General features: G+C 39.4%; 1 protein-coding gene across 1 annotated transcript in view; it reads right to left on the bottom strand.

Moving 5' to 3' along the window:
* The window catches only part of cpda (carboxypeptidase D, a), a 64,190-nt gene extending 38,426 nt beyond the window's left edge, over positions 1 to 25,764 (bottom strand). The window contains exons 1-4 of the mRNA XM_020518683.2: positions 25,058 to 25,764; positions 22,074 to 22,331; positions 4,306 to 4,448; positions 727 to 893 (exon numbers count right to left, since the gene is read on the bottom strand). Coding sequence (XP_020374272.2) covers positions 727 to 893; positions 4,306 to 4,448; positions 22,074 to 22,331; positions 25,058 to 25,667 — 1,178 coding nt within the window. The 5' untranslated portion in view covers positions 25,668 to 25,764. The remainder of the gene's footprint in view (positions 1 to 726; positions 894 to 4,305; positions 4,449 to 22,073; positions 22,332 to 25,057) is intronic.
* Between the last annotated feature and the right edge of the window lie 315 nt (positions 25,765 to 26,079).

Genomic DNA, 26,079 nt, shown 5'->3' with positions numbered 1-26,079 from the left:
AGATGAAAGACAGCATTAGTGTGCAAACAATCTTATGGCAACAGGAAAGAACTAAACAAATGAGGGAACTAAAAAAAACTCAACTTGTGTGGTCTGGATCGCTGTTATCAAACTATCTTACTTTTTTGTGTTTGCCATATCCTTAATGACCATATCTTATGTCTTTTTGTGAAGGGTGTGTTTAAGGGACAGAGTTTAAGCTATATAGTTACAAGGTAGCAATTTCCATTTCCTTTTCGCCACCGGTTAAGAACAAGTCTTTCATATTAATATTACTTAAGTACAGAAAACTAGTGAGTGTTTTCACTGGTGTTAGTCAGACAATAAGTTGGCAATTTTGATAACTTGACTACATGTTTCCCATTTGTGACACCACACAACATTGGGGTATGATTCTGAGTGCTGTATCTGGTGGGTCATGACAGTAACCAAACAAAAATGGACGAGGATTTGGAATCAAGTTTCCTGATCCGGCCTTGGAGATACATTATTGTACCTTTGTTACCATTAGGTCAATATCCTGGTGCTCCGTCCTTAATACTGTTGTAGATATCCCTGCAACACAGACTGTAGTAGTTCACAAAAGTGGCTTTCCATTACTTTTCAGTGTGAATTATGGTTGGGCAATGAATGGTCTCTCACTAAAAGTCTAGCTTTGTTTGGATTATAGCTTGATTAATGGATCAAAAGGAGAGAATCATTTGCCTGGCTTTCAACTTTTCTTACCCTTGTGCAACAACTGTTATGTTGTAAGTCCCTGGTACAAGCAGTCTGTGGAAATCACCAAATTTGCCTGTTGTAATATTATGATCAATGTCAGCAACTGCAATTGTTGCCTGAGAAATCCCCAAGCCAATAGCATCCGTGACAAATCCTGCGACACCAATATGAACCTGCAAAATACAAATTAAACATTTTATTTTTTAACTAACTATTCTCATTTGATAGAAGTGATAAGCAGCTAAACAGATTATATCACACTGCAGTAAATGCATAAAATACTTCAAAATCCAAAATTATCTAGAACTAAATAATTAGTTTTCACTTTTTTTTTCTTTTTATCAGGTGGCATTGAGTAAAGAGAGTTTGTAATGTCAATTACATTCCCATCTTTGTATCGCGTACTTCAAATACAGGCTGTGGGTACTGGGTCAATTGGAGCGCTCAGGCTGAAACTGACAAAGCAAGGGCAAGAAGATATGGAATAATGGAGGTAAAATGGGTTTATGAAGGATCAAGGGCATGTATGGCTATTCCTATACATGTAACAATCATTAATATATTAGAATGCCTCATTAATTTGAGGAATATTTTGGGGCATCTGGGAGATGAAAGGCACTACAGAATCAAAACCTTAGCACTGAAGAATACCATTCAGATAGTCATATTTGTGCTGTCTCTTTGAAATACCCTTTATTCTCAGATCTACGTTTTGTCTGCAATCCTATGCTTCCAGCCACTTACCATCTTGTCTGGTATCCTGAAGTCCTGGTAACCATCCTTACCACGATCTTTATCTGAAGATTTGATAATGCACCCTGCACCATCAACTTCAAAATCACAGAAACATTTTACAGAAAGAGACCATTCAGCCCACTGTATCTGCACCAGCTCTTCAGATGAGTATCATTACCTAGTGCCAATTTCCTGCTTTTTATTTCCCCATACCCTTGCACATGATTTCTATTCAAATAAACATCCAATATCCTCTTGAATCCTTAACTGAACCTGCCTCAACCACGCTTTCAGGCAATGCATTCCATAACCATAGTTATTTGCTTTGTGAAAAGGTTTCCCACATTACACTTGCTCCTTTTGCAAATTACTTTAAATTTGTGCCCGCTGATACTAGATGCTTTTCCAAGCAGGAATACTTTCCCTTCACCTACTCTGAGCCAAACCACTCACTGTTTTGAAAACCTCCTTTAGCCTTCTCCTTTACACGAGAACAGTTTCAATATCTTCAATATATCCCTAACTCAAATTTGATTTTGATTTTGTCATTTGCATTTTACAGTAAGACAATAATACAGCACATATCGAATAATTTTCGAAGGTGAAAAAAAAGAAAGATATTGCTTAGGAGAGAGTCCATCAGTCCTGTGTCAGCTCATCATCAACGATGCCCGAGCCACCATCCCTCTGCCACAGTTTGCTGCTGTTTACAAAGGACCCAACCAACATCGAAGTTGCTGATTCTCAGGCTCCACCTTTGCTGCTGGGCCTATTTTGCTCTACCAATGCCTCTCCACTGACTGTGCCGGACCAATCACGTATGTCACCACTGCGCCCGCCGTATTGATGTTGCCATGATGCCCCATTGCCTCTGCCAGTGCTGGGCCCAATCAACAATGTTCAGGTGCTATCTTTTCCCGGTGGGCCTACCTTGCTGACGTTGTCCCTGCCAATTACTCAGAATTGCGACAGTGTGGAAACAGGCCTTTTGGCCCAACAAGTCCACACCAACCCTTGGAGCATCCCACCCAGATCCATCCCACTATAACCCACCTACATGTCCCTGAAGACTACAGGGCAATTTAGCATGGCCAATCCACCTAGCCTGCACATCTTTGGACTGTGGGAGGAAACCGGCACCCGGAGGAAACCCACGCAGACATGGGGAGAATGTGCAAACTCTACACAGACAGTCGCCCGAGGGTGGAATTGAACCCAGGGCCCAGGCACTGTGAGGCAGCAGTGCTAACCAGTGAGCCACCGTGCCGCCCTGTGTAGCAACACTGATTCCAGGGCTCACTCGAGGTCCATGCAGAGTCTGCAGTAGGCCTGCCCGAGATCCGTGCCTCTGGGCCCAGCAACTATCTTGGAATTTCCCATCCCTGGAACCGTTCTCTTAAGTCACATCTGTACTCTCTCCAATGCATTCATTCTCCCTCTAATATGGTGCCCCGAACTATACACACATTCCAAAGTGTCTTACACAGGTCCAACATCACTTCCTTGCTCTTGTATTCTATTCTCCTATTAATAAAATATAGGCTACATTCTGCTTTATTAAATGTGTCAATCTGCCTTGCCGCATTCAGTGATCTGTACACAGACATCAAGATCCCTCTGCTCCTGCACCCCTTTCAGAACTGTACACCCTATTTTATAGTCTTTCAATATTCTTCCTATCAAAATATATTGCCATATGCTTCTCTACATTGAACCTCGTCTGTCACCTATCCACAACTCCAACATCTTGTCTATGCTTTTTTTGAGGTTCTCCTTTTGGAAATTGAAAGTTTTGAATTCGCTCCAAAACTTACTCTGGGAGAACAACCCTCAGTTTGAAAAACATTTATCTATTGCCATCTTTTGTTTCCTATCAGGAAGTCAATTTTATTTCCATACCATGTCTAGTTCTTAATTCTGTGGACTTTCATTTCCTTAACAAGCTTTCAATATGGCACTTTATGCAAAGCTTCACAAAAGGCCTCATCTCACATATTCCTACACTATTTACCTCCACCATTATTTGAATTAATTGAATTAAGTTAACCATAAGTGACTTGTCATTAATAAATCCATGTTGGTTTTCAAATGCAAGTTAATTTGGTCTTTAAATAATAGATTATAATAGGCCCTCAGCCAGTGATGCTGGCCTGACCCAGCCCATAGTTTCCACCTTTATTACCCCTCTCTCTTCTCAATTGTTATATAACAGCAATCCTCTAGGCCTCTTGCATGAGAAGTATCCAACAAGGATTAAAAGAAATGACGACAATACCTCCGACATTACTAAATTTTCAGCAACCCACAAGATGCTGTCCACCTGGATCAGGCAACTTGCCAACATTAGGCAGTATAAATAAGTCTTCAATATCTACAACCATTTTATTAAATTAACTTATCCATTTTAGTATAAACTTTACATTATTCAGTTCCTTTTAAATAATTAAACCTTTGCAATGTCCTCTACATTTACATGACTATTTCCCTTTGGGTCCAATTCTTTTCTTGGCTAACTGTTTACACTTTCTGTTTCAAGGTTCGATTTAATGTGACCTCCTGTATCAACGCGGTTAACTCCTGGTGCACTTTTTTATTCTACCTCATTATTACCTGGATCTTTCTTAAAACATGTCTGTCCTTAATTTCTACTTTCTTTACCAGTCAGGTTGCATTAACTATGGTTACACCATTCCCCTTCAATGGAGTACTTTGTACTTGCACTCTCTGCTATGCATGCCCCTCCACAGCTCTGTAATTGCCTTGCCCAATTTTTTGTGCAAGATCTCTTTTTAAATGAATTACATATAAATTTAAATGTGGTCTTTTTCTCATCATGTTCCCTTAAAGTACCTGCTCCATTAGGTTTAGCAGAGAATCACGATTTTTCTCCCATTCCTCACTAAGGTTAGAGGCCATCGGGTGTTTGCAGCAGGTAAGTTCCAGTGTGATTTCAAAACAGTCTCCCTGCAAGTAGTTGTAGTCTTGCATCCCGCCTGTAAAATAATTAAAATTATATGTCATACAATTACTGGCAATAACAGTATTTTACTTCCCATTCACCACAGTCTCAAAGTATGTCTAAAAGTTCATAGCTTCACCAATTTCAATGTTACACTTAAAAATTAAGTTATGACATAATCAAGTACAACTTTTTCACTGTATTTTTGGCATTTCAAAAAGTTTCAGTATTGGCTCAGTAGTGGTGTTCATTGCAGCCAGGAGACTGCTAATAGATTTATTCCTAAAGTAAAAAAGCATGATGTAAATTTGGTGCATCCTGCAATTTGTCTACAATCCTTTCTGCTATTACGTGTCTTTCGTCAACACAAATGGGTTGTGACACGACTGATGAATAGGTGAACGGTGTTTGTAAAACGTGAACTTTCAGATGTGTGTGTTGGCTATTATACAATTCCATCCCCAACACTTAGGAATACAATGTTTACACCAGAGACTCTGCATCGATGTCACACGTTCAGTTGACTCACATGCTTTGTAGAAAAGTGTTTTTTAAGAGGTACTCTGTAATTTTCAGGTTTTTTGGCAAATTTTGCTGTGTTACCCATAAATATGGGAGGACAAAGTAACAAGAATGTTTACAAGCAGCGTCCTGATGATAAAATTGTGGGTGGTGGACGTAAAAGAAACGCTATAATACTTGGAGAAGCTAGATGTTATAAAGCATTTTGAACATAATGAAAGAACATGTGAAATTGTTTGTGCAATAGGAATAAAAGGGGTCTACGTTACACACGAGTCGAGACAATGCCCAAAAAATTAAAGCAAGCTGCATTGCTGGAACAAGCCCAAGTGCTAGCAAAGAGATCACAGCCAAAGGAACTTGAGGAGATGAAGCAGCTAAGTGCTTGGATAGAAGATCAAACGAAAAAGCGATCTGGGCACCAGCTTTCTCACCATACAACAGAAAGCCTTATTAATTTATGAATGTCTAAAGAAAAAAAGCTGAAAATCCTGCAAATGGGCCTGCCTTTCGTGTTAGTACTGGTTGGTTTGCTGGTTTTAAGGACCCCTATGCTTTTCATAACGTAAAATTATGTGGCAAGCTGCCAATGCAGACAAGGAACGTGTGATGACATTTCCTCCCATAATGGAAAAAAAATTGATTGAGGAAGGCTATAACTTAGATCAAATTTTCAATTTTGATGAGATACGTTTAAAACGGAAGCACATGCCATCAAGAACCCACATTTCTAAGAATGAAGCACACGATCCAGGGCTTTAAGGTTGCAAAGGATCGTATGACCGTGCTATCGGTGGAGACTTAAAGCTTAAGCTTGTGGTAGTGTACCACTCTGCCAACCCACGAGCCTTGAAAGGTCACCTTAAGTCTACTCAAGTTGCCTACTTTAGGTCAGTCAAGGGAGGTTGGATGACAGGGCAATTTTTTCCTGACTTTATTATTGATGTTTTTGAAGACTTTTTAGAAACTATTGCAAGAAAAAAATTGGATTTCAAGATTTTTCTCATTCTGGATAATGCGCTCAGCCATCCTCCCACCATTGATGTTTTCAGAAAGCTCAGCAAAGTCCTACCTCCAAACACAACCTCTCTCCTTCAACCCATGGACCATGGTGTAACAGCAGCTTTTAAAGCTTATTATTTAAGGCACACATTTAAGAGCTACTGAGGGGGATAATAATGACCGTGTTCTTCAATTTCGGAAAAGCGTTAATATCAAAAATGCTACTGATGTTACTGGGGAGGCCTAGGGCGATGTCAGTAAGGACTGCTTGCATGCAGTTTGGCAGAAGCTTCTCCCAGATTTTATGCATGATTTTAAAAGCTTTGAACCGTCAAAAGAGTTCTGAGAATCAAAGAATATTGTGTGGCTCTTGCAAAGCAAGTTTGATATGAAAAAGGGTAGAGTGAGGGTGTTGAAGAGCTGCTTAAGTCACATTGTGAAAACCTCTCTACAGCTGTAAGGGAAATGGAAGCTGGAGATGAAGATGAAGTCCAGGATGCAGCACCACAAGGACTTTCCACTTCCTTTGTCTTCTGTCCTGAGGGAAGTTGAGAAGCAGTTGCAGCTCTTAGAAGACAATGATCATCACGCAGAATGCAGTAGGATAACAGTTTATGGAATAAGGTCATATTTGGCACCCTATGAACATCATCTTTGTGAGAGAAGAAAAATGGCACAGCAGCAAAAACTAGATGTCTTTTTGAAGCCAAGCCCCAAGAAACACAGCCATTCACTTCTGGATTACCTGGTGTTCATCCCAATCCTGCAACCACATATGATGTTGATGACGATGACTCTCAGCCCTTGTTTTGACAACTTAGCAACCTCAAAATCACCCTCCTCCCCCATCAAGTTATCTTCAAATTTTTTCAAGGTAAAATGTTAAATTTATTGTATTATTTCATTATTAGATATGAATTTAATATTTAAACTGTGCTATCTTGTGTTAGGCTAACTACTGTATTTGTTTCAATTTTGAGTAATATTTTTGGTGGTCTGCCCCAACCCTATTTTTTCCATAAGCCCTGTTAGTTTTATTGCGCAATTTTTTATTGTGCAAGGTCGTACAAAAGCACAACTATCGCATTAAAGCAAAAGGGACTGTATTTCAAAAAACGTGATTTTACATTTTCAAGTATTGAAAATAAGCAAGCGTCAAATCAAGCCATCTATAATATGAAGCTAACTAGCTTACCAAACCAATTGAAGATTTGTAATGAGTTTTTTTAAAAAATACAAAAATAGTTCATTTTGTTTTCAAAAAAAAAGGGTCAATCCCAAAATTATAGAAACCAAGGTTTCCTAGGCAAACTACTTGCATGTTTTATCAAAGCTTGAAAAGACTACTGTCCAAACATTTTAACTTGAAATTTGCCACAAGAAACTGACTTCAGTCACTGTGCCACAGAATTGCAAAATGTGACTTATAACGAAGATACAAGCAGTGCAAACACCAACCAGAAGCTGATTTCTCACCAAGGCTATAGCTAATAGCTAGAGAAACACCAGAGCATTTCAGTTTGAAAAGGAAACTTCCAGCAATTAATAAGAAAAATAACTGAAAAGAAAAATAAAGTCTGTTATCCAGAGATTCTTTTTCATGCAAGGAATAACCCATGGAACACACTTCTAGACAGAATGGTAGAGGCAACAGTACTGACACGATCTTAGAACAAAATGGGAGGAATCTGGAGTCTGTCTAGGTGAATTAATTAATGCTAATTTCATTAAAAATTCCTTTGTGAACACTGTGCTCACAAACCATTGGCTCTGATGACCTGCTGTTTCAATAAATGATACAGTTGGCTCTTGTAACAATTGTTGTGACTGCCTGCCAAGATTTGGGAGCTTGTTTTCAGCTGAAGCAATAAAGCTCTACATTCTGTACTCTGAAATTCATTATTTGTAGGTTAAAAAAACTTAATCTGCTCTACAGCTAATGTATAACTTTATCTAACTAAATCTATTAGTCTCTGAAGTAAATAATTTGTACCTTGGTAAAATTCGCAAAGAAAAACACATCAAGCAATTAAAATACAGCCAAAGGCAAGTATTAAACTACAACAACCATTCATGCATAAAGTGAAGTGAAAAAACTCTTAAGGTGGAATGCATCAATCAATATCGTAACACGCAACTATGTACCACCTAGATCCAGGTAGTATTTTAAAAACGGCGATCCTCAATTTAATGGGCTTTAAACATCCATAAACACAAAGGCTATAGATTACATTCCATAATTTTGGCTGCATATACAACTGTTCATAGAAAGTGACAAACGCCAAAGCACAGGCTCTTTCAGCAGGAGTTTGCCCTCTGGTATTATTTTTAATTAACGAGGGAATGGCAAGAATAATTTTACACCCGTTCAACAATTGAGTGAACCAGAACCACCATAGGTGGAATTCCATTATACTTTCTTTCATTCCCTGGTGCAGTCTCATTATGTTTTTTTTAAAATGTTTGGTGACTCTAATCAAAATGACTGCAGGTATTTTTTTCCACCCTTGAAACAAAGAATAAATGGTCATTTACTGTTTTGGGATCTTGTGAACACAAATCACCTGCCACATTTGCCAACATGATCAGCCAAGGTTACTACAAATTATGAACTTACATATAATAGAGCCATAAAACTAAGCAAACAGCTTGCTGAAAAGGAGAAGCAAATTATTTTTAATCAATTTGCTTCAGGTCCATTGAAATGGAGGATAACTTTCAAACTGAATTGACAGATACTGCATAACATACAGAAGTAACAAGCCAAACTCTCAGAGCTATACATGATGCTGCGCACAAAGTGTTTCATACAACTTGCAGAATTATAGTCATCCACAGCTTAATGATTATTTATGAAGCATGTAGAAAGTTTTAAATATGGCAATCTGCTTGACCGAAAGGTTTGAAACTAAAGATCAAGGAATGTCACTATACATTGGTCAAAATTCCCAAATGTTACATAAGGGCCAATGGAGAAGTAAATATAGTGCAAAAGAAAATAGTGATTTTAAAACAGTTCTAAACTATATTTCCCCTTTCCATTTGTGATTTGTTGTACCTCTATTCCAGGTCTCTTATGTCCCACACGATTTTAAATGTGTTTGGGTAAAAACCTGCTGCAGATACATGACACAGTCGGTCAATTTCTCATCCTTCATTGAAAAATCAAATGCAAAATTTCTTATCTTGCCTCATTCTCACCCGTACATTCCTTCAGGAACAACGTGGGATAAGCGTCTAGTGTCTTCTGGAACACTCCTTTCAAGCACATGGCCAAGCATGGCATTGAATCACAGGAATGAAAATATTGTTTTCCACCATCAACACTGATGCAGACAATTGCGCCTGGCCTTCACACTTAGTATAAAATTTGTTGGCATTGTCCATTGCACTTCCTTTACATTGGATGCTGATAATTAGGACTGGCGTCAAAAGCATCAGTTCATAAATTGTGGTGAGACATAACTGATAAAAATAATGCAAGATTACGTTTGATTCTAGTTTAATGATGAATAATGATGCAATTTGCCTCTCTGAACAATGATACAAAGAAGAAAGCTTACAAGGTTTTTTTGTGCGTCTATTTGCAATCAAACGTAACTATCTGAAAATAGAAATCAGTTGGCTCTCCACTGATCGAACTTGGACAGGCTACCCAGCTCTGTGTAATCTAATGCAATGTTTTCTATTTTGAACAGTGTATTTACTTTAATTAATTGCTCATTTAACCAGGAACAGACTTAATACTTTACTACTCTAATACTCAACAAGTCAGCTTCCTCTACTCCAAACTCTAACTTTCAGCTCAACAAAATGGCCAAAGCATTCTATATTAAATCAAGTCCCAGCCATCACTCACCCTTGCTGATAATACAGTAGATCCTGCTCCACGTATTGGAAGTTTAAAAATCTTATCCACTGATTTTTAACCCTTGCAGTGGACTTGCCCTTCTCAAATGGTCAGCACTATAAAATTCCCTCTAGCTTCTGTTCTTCTCAACTTTCTCTTGTGTTGATTGTTTTAAAACCTCCCCCTCACAAAAGCTTATTTCCTACCTTTCTGAAAGCACCAATTCATGCCAAAATCAATGAACACAGTCTTTTGTATCTTCTTCCAAAAGCAAGCCTGCTTGCATGATCTTTGTGCCAAAATACATATCAGGTCAAGTTGGGGAAAAGTAGACAAGGAGGCATCACTGTTAACCCAGTACTTATCTTATGCACAGATTGTCTACCTGCAATAGTTAAAATTTTTCGTAACATTGACGTTTGCGCAGTTTGAACATATTGTGTCTCTAGACTCAGAGTCAGACAGCATGGAAACAGACCCTTTGGGCCAACTTGTCCACATTGACCAGACACTCGCATTTACCAGCACTTGACCCATATCCCTCTAAACTTTTCCTATTCATGTACCCAACTAGATGCCTTTTAAGTGTTGTAATTGTACCCATCTCCACCATCCTCCGATTTGTTTGATTTATTACAGTCACACTTAATGAAGTACAGTGAAAAGTTTTGATGTGTGCGCAGTACAGGCAGCTCATAACACACAAAGATCTTAGGGGGATTTAACAGAGTGAGGAATACAAAGTTTCCTCTGGCAGGTCATTCCAAGCACACATCACCTGCTGCATGAAAAAAAAAGTTACCCCTCAGATCCTTTTTAAATCTTTCCCTTCTCACCTTAAACCTCCGCCCTCTAGTTTTGGACTTCCCAACTCTGGCGAAAAGACCTTGGCTATTCACCCTATCCATGCCCCTCAGCCTCCGATGCTCCAGGGGAACAGAGCCCCAGCCTATTCAGCCTTGCCCCAAAACTCAAACCCTCTAGTCCGAGCAACATCCTTGTAAATCTTTTCTCCACCCTCAAGTTTAACAATATCCTTCCTACAGAAGGGAGACCAGAATGTGGCCTCACCAATGTCCTGCACAGCTGCAACATGACATCACAGCTCCTACAATCAGTGTTCTAACCAATGAAGGCAAGTGTGTCAAATGCCTTCTTCACAACCCAGTCTACCAGCACCTCTACTTTCAAGGAACTATGCACCTGCACCTCTGGGTCTGCTTGCCTTACCAAAAATGCAACACCTCATGTATCTAAATTAAACTCCATCTGCCACTTGAAACATCAGCCCTTCTGATCATGGTTCTGCTGTACTCGGAGGTAACCTCCTTCACTGTCCACTACACCTCCAAGACATCTTTGATTTTAGTTGCTATTTTACTTATGCCCAAAGCATTGTTTTTACATTATACACAAGCACAGGGGGAAGCTAGCCAGCTGTACCTCCATCAACTCTCTGCAAAACCAATCCAGCTAGTCCTACTCTTCTGTGATAATCCTGTAGCCCTACAACTCTCTTCCCTTGTGGTGCTTACACAACCCTCCTTTGAAAGTATAACTGAATACCCCTGCACCACACTCTCAAGTAGCGGCTTCTAGATTGTACCTAACTGCTACATAAAAGGAAATCTTTCATCACATCATTATTGGTTTTTCTGCTTATCGCTTCAAATCTATTTCCTCTGGCTCACAGCCCTTCTGCGAATGGGAACTGTTTCTCTATATCTATCCTATTCAGATCCCTAAGGATTCTCAAGGCCTGTATCAAATCTCTTTGTTTAGGATACATGCATTTTTACACTTTGGAAGTCGATTTTTAAATGAGATCAATTTCCTACTACTGAAGCATTATCTATACTTCAAGAAAACAAAGTAAAAAAAAATGCAAGATGCTGCTTGGCTTGCTGTGTTCATCCAGCTCTACACCTTGTTATCTTATAAAAGACTGCAAAACGCTCGAAGTTTAAATGTTTTAGAGAAAGCATTCAGACAACAGTAGATCACTTCAATTTCTAACTACACAAGCTCAGCCACTTTCAAGACAGAGATCTAGTAGAAGATATTGAAACAGAGCTTTAATATTATTTCAGCACAGGACTAAATTTCTTTTGCTCATTCCCTCGATATCTCCCTATCTAATCTAAGCATCAGAACCTTAGTGGCTTTTCCCTAGGGTGCGGGATTTCAAGACAAGGAAGGCATATTTATAAGGCAAGAGGAGAAAGATTTAAGAGACAAGATGGACTCTTCTTTTAAAAAAAACAGTGGTTTGTCTGTGTAATGAATTTCCAGAGGAAGTGGTGGATGTGGGTACAGTGACAACATTTAAAAGACATTTGGATAAATACATGAATAAGAAATGTTTGGAACGGTATGGGTAAGTGCAGGCAGGTGTAAATAGTCTGGTTTGGGATTATGGTTGGTATGGACCGGTTGGATCGAAGGGTCTGTTTCCGAGCTGTATGACTATTTAAGACGTTTGTAACAAAAAGAGGAGAAAAAAGTATCACCACTTTTTGATACTTGGCTACTTTTATTCCAAGCTGCATAGAGGTGATAGATGGATTTAATGAAGAATGGTACTCAAAAAGAGAACCAAAAAATTATGTTGCAGCATCATAAAACTTCAAAATCAATTGCACAGTTGAGAGGTGTACTCTAGCGAACACTCAAAAATTAAACAAATCAAGGCTTGGGTTTCTTATGAATGTGCTGTAGTTGGAAACCTTACATTTTATAGAACCACAACTCTGTAGCTCCATTCTTCTTTGAAAGCATGTTTTTTGGGGGAGTGGTCAGAAAGGTAGAATTGAGAGTGAACTCAAAATTATAAATAACAATTTCCATCATTAACCTTCATTTTCAAGTGTGACATTAATATAGATGTTAATCATTAAACTTTTAAGAATTAAGCATGAACAGGAAAAGGAAGAAAATCAGTTGGCATGAAATAAGATATTAACTTTTACATTTCAAATTCTAACCAATTTTTATAGCATGTCTATGCTTCTGCACTAGAGACTTGGGGAAATTAATCTAAATCATTACTAATTTCGTCAGTAAGATGAGTGTCTCACTCTTCCAAACTGGCCCATTTTTGAAAGAAGGGTCTAGGCCCGAAACGTCAGCCTTCCTGCTCCTCTGATTCTGCTTGGCCTGCTGTGTTCATCCAGCTCTACACCTTATTATCTCAGATTCTCCAGCATCTGCAGTTCCCATCATCTCTGGCCCATTTTTGAAAATAGGCTCAGGCTCAGAGGTTGGGCCATGGTACAGGGTATTCTCAAGTGGATGGTGCCAAGAAAAGAAAAAGGTAAATCAGACTTAGCAATTGAGTAATCCCAGGTATGGCTTTTAAAGACTAGGTTTTTGAACACAAGACAGGCAGATGACAAAAAATCAGTTCTAAATTTCCAGATTTAGTCGACAGTATTTAATTCAAGGATTCTAAGAGTGTTGATTTCAATTAAGTAACATGTTAGAAGAACATAGAATAATGTCCTGGAGCCACAGGCCCTCTACCTGCCTACTCCTGGGAGGAAAACCAACCATTGGAGTATTGTTCAAATGAAGAAACCTTGTAACGGAAGTGGGCAACAATAAGAAAGACAAAAGGGATAAAACAATAGATATTTATTATTTGGAGGTTTGCCTTTTAGATTGCAAGATCGTTGCCCAAGAGTTTGAGCGCGATCCCTGGTTTTGGGCATGGCCTTAATGTTCTACGAAGGCCAAACTCAGCCAACAGTCATTGAATGGTGAAGATTTGTGAGACAGACAAAAGAGATGACAATTAGCAACTTTAATAATATAGGAAATGGGGGAAGATCTATTTGAATTCACAGAATAAGGCAAAGAATATCTATAGTGAAGAATGGTTGAATGAACACACAAGAAAAGTTGACCTTTCAAGGGACAAGAAATTTTTTTTTAGATTTAAAAAAAATTTCACTGCTTTGGGAAAGGTCACAAGAGATCAAGATAACATAATACAGGAAATAGATGAGTCACAAAGAATTAAATAAATCAGGAGCTGTCAGTATAATGGATATTGGGTGTGCCAATGTATATACTTGCATAATATTTCTCTAGGACTTGAAGATGCCTGCTGTTCACTGTCCACATTTTTGATGCACACAGAAAAGTAACAGCACTGCCCTGTAGATTTTGTGCTTGGTGCTGGGTTTGGAGGTCTTTGACATCAAAAACTTCGTTCCTCAGTTGGCTGAAGACTGCACAAGCACACTGGAGCTTATGATCAATTTCATCATTAACTCTTGCCCTCACTGAAAGAGATGAGAATTGATCAATGCAGTTCAGTGGCTCCCAATGGATCTTGATAGTTGGGAGACAGCACTGCAGGAGTAAGCAGGTCGAGGGCCTGTGCCTTCAGGACATTTAACCCAAGGTCCATTCTCTTTCAGGCCTCCATCAGAGCCAAATGGTTCAGAGGTCAGTTTTTGAGTATTTACACCAAAATGTCATCCTTGTGCTGCAGCTTAATGACGAAGATTGGTGTGGTTTTGGTTCTGGTTCTGGAAAAAAAGTGATACAAATTGAACAGTTCCGGGTTCGTTGTGTAGAGAAGCTCTACACCAGTGGGGAGCTTCATGCGATACCTCTACAAAATCCTACGAGTTCAATTGCAGTATAGGCATTCCAAAATCCCCTCTCAAGCCAATATTGATGCACTGGGCAGTGCACATAGTGTGCAAGCCTGACCTGGCTTCCAAAACAAGTTCTCTACTCAGTTTTGTCACAGCAAGTAGTTAATTTGAGTGCAGAGAGGACTTCAAGGGTGCCCTCAAAGCCTGCCCGAAAAAGTGTAATATCCTCACCAACTCATGAGAACATCTTCTCCAAAAACACCCATAATAGAGCCCAAGTATGCAAAAAATGCTCAAGAAGATTAGCACCTGAAATAGGCCCAAGTGGAAGCCAAGCGTAAACAGCAAAAGCAGTCTATGAAAAACTGAGCATCTCAACCACTCGCCTCCTCCTCACCTGTGGTAGGGTTTGCAGATCCTGTACCTCAGGACCCACAAGTCTGAAGATGACATTTTTTCCAATCTAGCCTTGAACAACTGCTTAAGGAACAAAAACAAATTTCTGGAAAAAAATACTCAACAGTCTGGCAGCATCGGTGGAGGGAAAAAACTAGGTTAACATTTTGGTCCAGTGACCCTTCTTGAGAACTGACTGTAGCTAGTAAATCATTGATTTGTGTTGAAGATGGGGGCTAAGTTAATGCAAAGGTGGAGATAGAGCCCAGAGAGAGACAGGACAGCAATTGGGCAGAGTGGTGCTCAGGCCCTAACATTATTGAACTCTATATTGAGGTACTCACATTCCAGCTGAAGATAACTAATCAGATTTAATAATTTTAGTTTAAGATGCACTGCCATCCATGTGGATTCAAACAATCTTAGAAATCACTTGAACAGAAATGAGCTTCCACTGTTTACACCGTTAGTTAAATTGCAAACACCCTTCAAAGAGTTGCACCCAGCTGAACTGTTGCTTAAATCTTAATCTATGCCTTTATTATTTCAAGACTTGACAATTCCAATACTGCAGAGATAGTAGGAACTGCAGATGCTGGAGAATCTGAGATAACAAGGTGTAGAGCTGGATGAACACAGCAGGCCAAGCAGCATCAGAGCAGAAGGAAGGCTGACATTTTGGGCCTAGACCCTTCCATGGCCAGCCTGTCACCTTCTACTGCCATGTGCAACCCTGAGTTTAAGTTCAGGGAGAGAAAAGAAAGGCTTAGACCCTTGACAGTTTAAGGCAAAGCAGTCAAAGGTATTAATTAAACCAGAATGTGTACACAAGAGGCCAGAATTGGAAGCGCACCGAGATCGGAGATTAAAAGAACTGGAGGAATTTGATTACAGGTGAGGTCATGCAGGGATTTCAAAACAAGGAAGGGAATTTACAGTTCATTAACTATTACCCTAGTATATGCACTAACATTTGACCAAGAATACAGATTCTCATTCTTAGCATCTGTTGAAGGTACTCATCAACCCATCCCTCAAATGATAATACACATACATGCATTAACATTCCTTCACCTTCGCTCTGCCTTTATTCCTAATTAAAGTAGATACCGAGAGGAAACTGGAGGGGAAGAAACTGACTTTCAACTAGAGGGAAGAATGGAAGGAAATACCAAAGTTACAGACTAACCTGTATAGAAATTGACAAAGTTACAGCTGTGGCAACAACCACCAAGGGCTTCTGATAGCTCCATTTAAACCTAAAGTTTCTGTACATATTTCAGCCAAAGCAGATTAGCTAGATTTTAAGGAAGAACTAAAGTTCCAACTTATATCCCAATATTTCAACTACAAATGACCCATGGTTCCTCATTTTCTCTCTCCCTCCTTTCTTGAATTATGTTTGCTACTTTCCAATAAAGGATCATTCTAAAGTCTAAAATTCTGCGAGATGAAAACCATTGCATCTACTATTTCGGTAGCCATCTCAAAAGTTTAGAATGTAGGCCATTGCTTCAACAGATTTGTCAGCTTTAGCCCAATTTATTTCCCCAGCTCTTTCTTCAAATTTCTTAATTCTAGAGGTCCGTGGTTCTCCTATTAAGTTTTGTAATGTTTAGTTTTCTACCACAAAGGCTAATGCAAAACACTGTTCATGGCTTTGCCATTTCCTTATTTCCTTCAAAATGACTCATGGCTACTTTCAGTACTTTCTTCCTTTACATTTGCCTAAAGAAGCTTTGACAATATGCTTGTGTTTCTTGCTAGTTTATTCTCACATCCTATTTTCCCTGTTTTAGGTGTTGTTGGTTGAAGAATAAATACAGTGCACTTCAGGGTAGTGAACACCTCTGCTCTTCTTCAAAAAGTCCTGTAGAATCCTTTGCATCCACTTGAGTTTTAAAATGTTAACCAAAAGTTCACCAACAATAGAAGGCACAACGAGCACTAAGTGGAGTGTCAGCATAGAGTGATCAATTTACTGAAAATAAAACAAAGTACAGGAAAAGTTCAGTGCTTTAGACAGCATTTGAAAAGAGAAAAGACAAGTTACAACTATGGGTGTTCCCTCCCCTTATCTTTCAGTTGTGATGTTTTCAATTCTGACAAACATATGCAGATAATTTGTCTTTTTTTTGAAAAATGGCAATTGGCTTGTCTATTTCCATTTACAGAGATAACAGCAACCTCACATACAGATTTCCCAGAAGTGCATCAAGAATCCTGCCTAAGCACAAAGCACATTCTATGTATTTTCAACAGGATATCCTGCAACAGTTGTGTGGAAATATAAATGACTCAACTCGCCTCAAGTCTTTTATCTTTGCCCACAATGTACTGTTGTAACTTTGATAATATTTGTTCTCAGATTCTTAAGACTCATTACATACCAAATTACAGTTTAAGCTAGGTATTAGCTCTGGGTTTCAGAAAGTTAATTATTCACTCAAAAGGGAACAAGAATGAATTTTAAAAACAACCTGCTACAATTACTGGCAGGAAAACTGATAGGAGGTGTAAAAATGCATAAAACTTAACTGACTACATTTTAAAGATGTTTTTGTACAGTACCTGTGACACTCGCGGAATATTCCTAAGGAGTTTATAGCAATGATTGAGTTGTGCCAGTGCTGCTACATAATTTTGGAACAAATATTTTTAAAGTATGCATTTTTTGGGGTAGAAAGAGATAAACTCCTACAAAAAAAAATCAAAAAAGCTTGGTCTCCTAGAAATTCAAACAGACAGTTGAAATGACGTTTACTTTTACAAGTCAATGCAACAGATGTAGAATTGATCTGCATATTTGATTCACCAGCAATCCAGTAAAGTAAATCTTGAATTATCTTTTGGCTACTCTTAAGTAAACTTAAAGTAAACTGCGGTAAAAAGGATGTAGGATGACTCAGTCAGACCAATGACGGAGTTCCACACATTACAAGTGATTACTAGACTTTTCACTTCAGAATAGTGAATTCCCCTGCTCTTCTTCAAAAAGGCCTGTGGAATCCTTTACATCCCCTTGTTATTTAAAACCAAAAGTTCACCAACAATAGAAGACACAATGTGCAGTAAGTGGAGTGTCAGCATAGAGTGATCAATTTAAAGTTTAATAATATCACAAATCTAAGAACAGTTTAGGGATAAATCACCATATTGGAGCACGTAGTTACTAACAAATATTGTGAAGGCTCAAAATCCTTTAAATTTAAAAATTAAACCACCTCTCTGGTAACATTCTAAAATCATTGCGTTTCCTAACAGTGAGCACACCTCATCCAATGGAAGAGGAACTAAACTCCAGGTAGTGAAGGTTTTATTTCCCCAGATTTGCAAGTTGCCAATTATTTCCAATTACTTGGCAATTGTTCCAGTGATATAAAGATTAAGAAGCTAAAATGAGAGCATGAAATCCCATTTTTTGTTTTTTTTTCCCCTCATCTTGAGAGTTTCACTTCTTTCATGAACAGCAGATGTACAAATCTTATGCCTTTTCTACGGTGATTGCTAGAAAGCTACAGCACCATATTCACATCCAAAGAGATGCATACACTTTCCAGCAAAAATCAATGGATAATATTTAGAATTGGATATCTCTAAGCTGTGGTGGCATCACGACTAACCTTGGAACTCACTAAATATCAATGTACCTAACCACCACGCCTGCAGCCAAAGAGGCAGCTCACCATCACCTTCTCAAGAGCAATAAATAAATGTTGGCCTAATCAGCAACACCCACATCCCATGTACAAACATAAAAACCAATATGTCTGTTGTTGTTCCAATAGAAGGCAGCAAGTTCAAACTGTAGGAATCAATCCATGAAAATTTTCATCAATTGAGTCACTCGAATTTTTAGATAGCTTTAAGTGGGAGCTAAATAATCCAGTTCTTACGTTCCAGTTACTATAGAAAACGTATCAATAAACGACAGCATTCCTGGCAAACTGATTACTGAGTGTTCACAGTGCACTTCCTATGGATATAAGAATTTGGAATACAATCAAAAACAGTGGGAAAATTTAGCAGAACACATACTTTTACGAAGATCCACTGAAAATAACATGACAGTATTGCAAGCACCATACCACAGCCTAAATTTCCCCTCCGTTTATCAGCACATTATAGATTGAAGTACAGCTCTGCTTTCAACTGCAGCTGTTTAACACCCCTCACATTTCAATGATATGTGCAATACTGCTATCAATTTAGTTTTTTTTTAAACCAAGGGTAAGTGTATAACTATTAAAATAAAGTAAACTCTACAATCATCACCAGTTCACCTCAGCCTCCAGCAAAGAGATACCAAAACCAACTGTACAGTTAGTGTCAGTCTCCAAATAACCATCACAGAAGAGACCACGAATCTCAACCTTCCTAGACCAGGCCAGTAGCACAGTCATTACTTTATCCACTGATCAATCAGAAAAGGTAGTGTAGAACCTATTGAGGTTCCCATGAAGTTCAGAAAAATGCATATATAAATGGCATTGCCTGCTTTTGTATTTCCTTTTCTCTTCCTGAAGGAAGTCCTTGCAAGACAACACATGTACCACGCAGCACCACAGTACTTTAATATTATAACAGTTGTCGAAACTTTAAGAAAACTTGTCAGATGTCACAATCAATTGTATAATTAAGCTGCTTTTTAATCAGCACATCAATATGCTTCACCTAAGGAGAGTTACTATTCAGTAGAATCGAAACTGCATATGAAAGATAATTTTTTTTAATCAATGCCTCTTCATAAACATTACAGTTGGTATAAGAGAGGAAGGCACATCTAATCAATATTTGGGGTGCACAATGTTTAAAATGCAGCACATTAAGACCTGGCTCATTTATCTCTTAGTTTTCTGTTTATAAATGTTCTGTAAACCAGTCAGCCATATATGCAGACGAATTGCAAAACATCAGTTAAACTGCCTTTTAGAATGCAAGCAGCAGCAATACATGACTGTGGGAAGCTTGCAGATGACACAGCAGGTTTCAAAACCTACACTAATGATCGACTAATCATCAGCCTGATTTTGTGATTGGACAACCAAAAACACTCAGATTCCAACTGTTGGTCTGTTGCAGTTGATGCTTTGGATTTTTGTTTAAAAAAAATCCCCAGAACAGCTGTCACTACAGCTCCCTACTATTGAACAATTAAGCCATTGCTTCTTAAATAAAATTTAACAGCTTTCTGGCTTTGCAGCCTTGCTGCACTTTGCTCCTTAGCTTAGAAAATGCCTTGCTAAAAGCTTAGGACAAAAGGAAATCAGCAAGTAGTCTATTAATAGCTGCTCTCACCTGGTTCTGTTAAAAGCTTTCACAATACAAGCATTCTAGTTTTTCCCCAATGGATTCTTCTCTTTAGCTTGCACAGCTATGTACTCAATTTACAAGCCACACATTGACTATTATCTGAAAGCACAGGGTCTGTGCCCACTTTGTTTTGATGGCACACAGCAGTATCTCACTTTCTTCTCCATTGATGAAAAGCTAATTACTACACTTACAAAACTGTTTGTTTGACATTGCAGTTTGAATGAACCATGTCCAAAAAAAAAACCAGAATTAGATTATCCAAACTCATTTCACACAAGACTTTTAGTACAACTTCTACATCATCAATCTGAACTGAATTTGAACAAAGAACACAGTTTGAACTCAGCTGAAAGGCCAGTAGCTAATTTAATGTAACATCAAGTTTTTAACCTGTTGCACTCGAATATATACAGGCGTGTAAACATTTAGCAACACAATAGATGAAAAAGTGTAAGTCGAACGGAAATCAACGTCAACAGAAGAGAAAACTAGCACAGGAGTGCACAATTTAACAGGGGTAACAAAGGAAAAGCAATTCTTCTGGTCCAACATACTTTGAAATGGTTTTAATGTTCACAATTCTGGGCAAACTGCATAAGACAGTTCAGCACTTTAGTGGCAGTTCTTCACTGGGGAAGAAAAGGGAAAAGGCACCCATGATCACTTAAGCACAAGTATACTGGCTGAGATTTGCTGGCCCTGCTGGGAGATTTGTTCACTCAAACTCAAATAGGAGAAAGACAAGACTGCAAGTAGCAATGCAGCACGTGCAAGCACCTTTATCCTTTCACATCCAAAATCTAGACATTATAGCCCAGAATCTAAATTGAACTGAGGATTGGATCAATACAGAAATTGTCAAGGAATTTACGTGTGCAGTAAACTACAAAAAAAAAGGTCTTTCACCTTGGGTTTCAATGCAAAGTTATAAGGACAGCCATGAAATCACTTCCAGGTTTGAGATTTACATGAACAGCTAGAGTTCAGCATAGGAGATCTAACTTTCACAAAACTAGTTCCACTTTGCATTAAAGTTGAACAGAATATGGTTTACCAGTTGGTCAATTGTCTTCCACTTACATAGGATCAAGAGAAAAATTAGGGATGTAAAACATTCCCCAAGGGAACTGCACTGTTTCGATCGGCCACTGTCTCTGCACAAAAACATGAAAAGATGCCATGACATTACTACTTTAATCGGCAGTGAATCTGTGTTTTTTTAAAAACTATTTTCCATTTCGTTTTGGCACAAAAGCTCCATGGTGTAAACAGGAAAGAAAATAAATCTGCTCATTAGAGCTAATTAGCTGATACTGTTACACCAGGATCCTGTGCAATACTTGACTTAATCCTTCTGCCTAATAAACTTTGATCCATACTGCAAATGTGTGTAAATACTGTGACAATAATTCCAACGCTTTTCAATTCTTTCTCCCTTCCCTCCTAAACAGATGGAGTTTGTAGTTCCATTGGCACTAGCAGCCTTTGAATATTAGTGAACTAGCAAAAAAATGAGCAGGCTCTGCAACCACAGGTGTATCACAACAAATTCCAAAAACCTGACACACACACACACAGTTATGGGTAGTGATGAGCAGCAAATTAGTTTCTTTCACCTTCCTCACAACGGGGAGTACAGAATGTTCCTCCTATATGGTACAGCACAAGTGTATTCTTGTCCAGTGAAGCTAACAAGCTTGCTTTGAATACCCTCCTGCCACTCTAGCTCTCAGGACGGTATTCACGAATAAGCAGTGAACTCCAAATAATTTGAGAACAGCAGTGGAATACTAACTGCACTATAGTTATTGTACTTCTGCCCAATAATAACCAGAGAGTTTGGAGCTGAATACATCAGTACAAACATTTTACAGGGTGGTTCTTTTTCTACAAGTTCAGCTGAACCATATTAGAACCATGAAGCACATCAAATAATCCTCTGTACAGAAATCAGTACTGAACTCACCTGTCACATCATACCATTTGGCTCCATTTGTGATCCCATCCTCAAAGGTTTCTCCAGGAGGGTCAATGAGGCAATGTGTCTTGCCAGTTTTCATCACCGGATGCTTGGAAGAGTAACTTTTTGCCAGGTATTTAAAAACATCATCATCAGGGCTCTTACTGTAGTATCCTACTGACTTGTGAGTTTTGGAATTGTCATATGGATAGCTGGCAACAACAGATCCACCATGGAGATTCCCAGAAGCCACAAACTTGTTTTCTATACGAATGAAAAATTATAAAACAAAATTTTAAAAAAGTAGTAAAAGCACCTGCAGATGTGTTAAGTCAATTGCACTGCATTTCAGGGAGTTCAAAACATAATAGGCAATTGTAAGTGATTTTACTGCTGAATAACAACTACTTTACCAGATAGCATGTTCCTGTGCAAAACATTTTTGCTGTTTGCCTTGCATGTTTTCTCCCTGGATTTTTTTCTTTTCATAAGTCTGCTGGGACTTTTACTTGCATTTCCTCAAGTATTTTTCTATTAGCTTGATACCATCTCGTACCTCCTATCCCAAGTACACCTGTCACATACTGCTTCACCTTTGACAGGCAAACCTTAGAATAGAGTCATGTTGATTCAGTAGGATTCAGACATTCGTATCCAAAGTGAACAGCAATAAGAAAGTGCATTCTCTTCACAGGTAAATTATCAGTACACTCTAATCTTTGTTCAACCTCTTGAAATATCTTTTGCAGTTTTGTTACCTCTTCTACAATCTAAATTCTATATGGTTGAATAATAGTAAAGATGTACTGGATTTTATCTTGACTATGGTTAAATTTAGCATATTTCCACAATTTACTTACATTTCCAAAACCTACAAGACTATAAACATACAAGAATGTAATATGAAATTTCAGACAGGACTTCCTAGTCTAGGTAGTCAGGATTTGGCTCTTCATGTCTAAGATACAAACCTCCAGAATATACTTAATCACTCCATAACTACTGGCGTGCTTTCACCCACGTCCCTTTCAGAGTTGACAGTTCAAGTGATCAACAGCAGCCTTCAAACTGTCAGAATTCCACAGCCATTCCCATCTATATACATTTGCATATATCCTGGTCAAACTCTACAGGCTTCCTGTGCCATAGATAAAAGAATTCAAAAATCCTTTTAGGAATTGTAATGAATATGCCAATAATCTCATCTGCACATTCTTCCCCCTATACTTTCTCTGCTGCAAGAGACTACTTTCCTGATCCTCATACTACAAGGTCCTCTGGAGTGGTCTCCAAAACCAGCTTACTTTATTCTATTACTAACCTGTTCCTGGATTCCTAAAGACTCAGAAAAAAAATCCAATGTCGGGAGTAATACAGTAGTGATGAAACATTGCTGCACAATTAAAACCAAAAGTGGACATTCATAATACAGCACAAGACAGTCAAAACTCAAACTCCTTTTGTTTGTGTAACACAATGTGCTACTACATTTTGTTGATACTATAACAAGAAAGAAATGATCACCTTAAGTGGTATTACTTAACTGGGTCACAAAAACAGTCAACAACTAAAGTTTTGGAATATTTCATGTACTCTTCGCAACAGATGGCACACAGCATGGGCTGAGTGTGCATAATCAAGGGTAATTTCAGTGACTGGAACAAGATTTATATTCACCCAACTTCATTTTATTAAATTACTGTACTATGTGCACATATAAAGAGAGCCCGTATCAAGTTGCTAAAGCCTTCCTCATCATTATTATTCATTCGATCACACTACTGTCTTCTTGTGATAGTAATCTGAGGACGTTCAATATTTTACACTGGAGCCTGCCATAAACAGAAATAGAATAACCCATTCAAATCTAGATAAACAAAAACGTCAGCATGCTTACGATAATGATCCAAAAACCAGAGAAGCATTGAGAGAATACAGGCAAGCCACATTATAAAGTGCGGCCAGGAGACTTTGAAATGGGCTGCACCTTATGACCCAATTTGTCTCATCAGCATTATGTACCCATATAACTGTGCATATTTTTTTTAAATTCAAAGGATGTTGGTGTTGCTGGCAAGTGTTGCCAGCATTTACTGTCCATCTGTAATTGCCCAGAGGGCAGTTGAGAGTCAACCACTTTGCTGTGGGCTTGGAGCCATATGTAGGCCAGACAGGCGATTTCCTACCCTAAAGGAGATTAGTGAACCAATAGACCTTTTTCCTGACAATCAGTTGTTTCAGAGTCATTAGACTTTAAATCCAGATTGTTATTGAATTCAAATTCTACCATCTGTTGTGGCAGGACTCGAACCTGAGACTCCAGACTAATCATCTAGTGATAATGCCACTCAACCATCACATGCCCACCATATACTCGCACATTACACTACATGTGGAAACTTCCAAGTGTAGCAAATCATTAATATTAAACTTCAAAACAGTGTAACTCAGTTGGATGTTTATCCCATTCAGAGAAATCTAATCTGTTGCTTGTATCATTCAAGATGAACTATGCATTGGCTTGGTGCCAAATTTTCGTGAAGTGCCTTGGACAAAAAAAGTGGTCTCTACAAATGCAAGTTGCTACAGTGACCCCAGATCTAATCAGTGTGACAGCTTCAAATACATGTTTTATATAACATAAATAATAGGATACCGGGTGAGACAGAAAGAGTTTATCCTGACGTGGAGGATAGGTGGTGAGGAGAAAGCTTACCCCCATATTTAAAGAATGAGAGTGAGAAAAAAAAGAGAATGTACACATTTATCAGGGTATCACCCCTTCAGTCTGGAGTTGACCCCCACAATTAAAAGGATGGGGTAGGGGAAAGAGTTTAGAACCAGGACAGGTGGGGGGAGACAGTTTCGCAAGCAATTCCAGTACCAGGGAGTTGGGAGGGCTAAGGGCTGACTCCCGAAATTACAGTATTGGGAGGGGGGGGGGGGGGGTAAGCGTTTACCTACCCGCCCCCCCCAACAAACACACACACCTTTAATCCACTTTTCCATCGCGATGACTTCGGGCACATCCTCCTCGTCCACGACCACCGACGCGAACTGATCCAAGAAGCTCCTGTTGAGGTCTCGGTCCCTGGCGTTGTTCCTGCCGCCGTGCTCGCCTCTGCAGTCGCCCTCCACCGACTTCTCGAAGCCGTCGGGGTTCATGCTGGGCATGATGTAGATGTCGGTGGTGTTGATCAGCCGGTCGACCCGCTCGTCCTGCCCGTAGCTCTCCAGCAGGTACTCGATCAGGTAGACCAGCACCTGGCGGGACACCGTCTCGTCGCCGTGCATGTTGCCCACGTACTTGAACTTAGGTTTTCCCGGACTGTCCACACCCGGCGTGGTCGAAATCTCCATGACCCAAAGGGAACGGTTCTGGACGCTCTGGCCGATGCTGAAGAGCCTGGTAAGGGAGCCGTGAGCGGCCGCCAGAGCCTTCAGCAGCTCGGTCAGGCTCTCGTAGTTGTAATAACGGGACGTGTCAATGGCGACCGGAGCCGTCCCTCCGCCACCCGGCAAGAAGGCAGAAAGCAAAGCCAAAACGCATAGACATTCCAGGCACAGAAGCCCGTCGAAACGCCGCCGGTCACTCGCCATCTTCTCGAACCGTCGCCTAAAACGAAGGGAACAACCGCCCCAACCCGGCCGAAGACACGCAGCCACAACCTAACGCGGGTGGCCTGATTGACATCCCATCCGACCAATCCTGTCTCCGCTCGCCACCGGGAGCCGATTCCTATTGGATGGAAGACCCGCATCGCGCTGCGTCATGTTTAGCTGCACCCGCACACGTTCGACGCTGACGTTAGTGCGTCCCCGCTCCACCCCCGAGTCGGACCTTTCAAAAGGTGTTCGTACGCATGCGTGTTCCTCCTCGCCTTTCCTCTCAGATAGGTGTCAGGGATACACCTGGGGTTCGTAGGTCCCTGCGCTGCTCGAAACTGGGTCTCATTTATCAGCCCAGGGATTAGTTCCCAGCATGGTTTCTTTCACCATCTTATGGCTCTTA

This window comes from Rhincodon typus, chromosome 26, assembly GCF_021869965.1.
Source record: "Rhincodon typus isolate 14 chromosome 26, sRhiTyp1.1, whole genome shotgun sequence".
Lineage (NCBI taxonomy): Eukaryota > Metazoa > Chordata > Chondrichthyes > Orectolobiformes > Rhincodontidae > Rhincodon > Rhincodon typus.
Note: the sequence above shows the minus strand (reverse complement) of the source record. Positions and strands in the feature narration are given on the sequence as shown.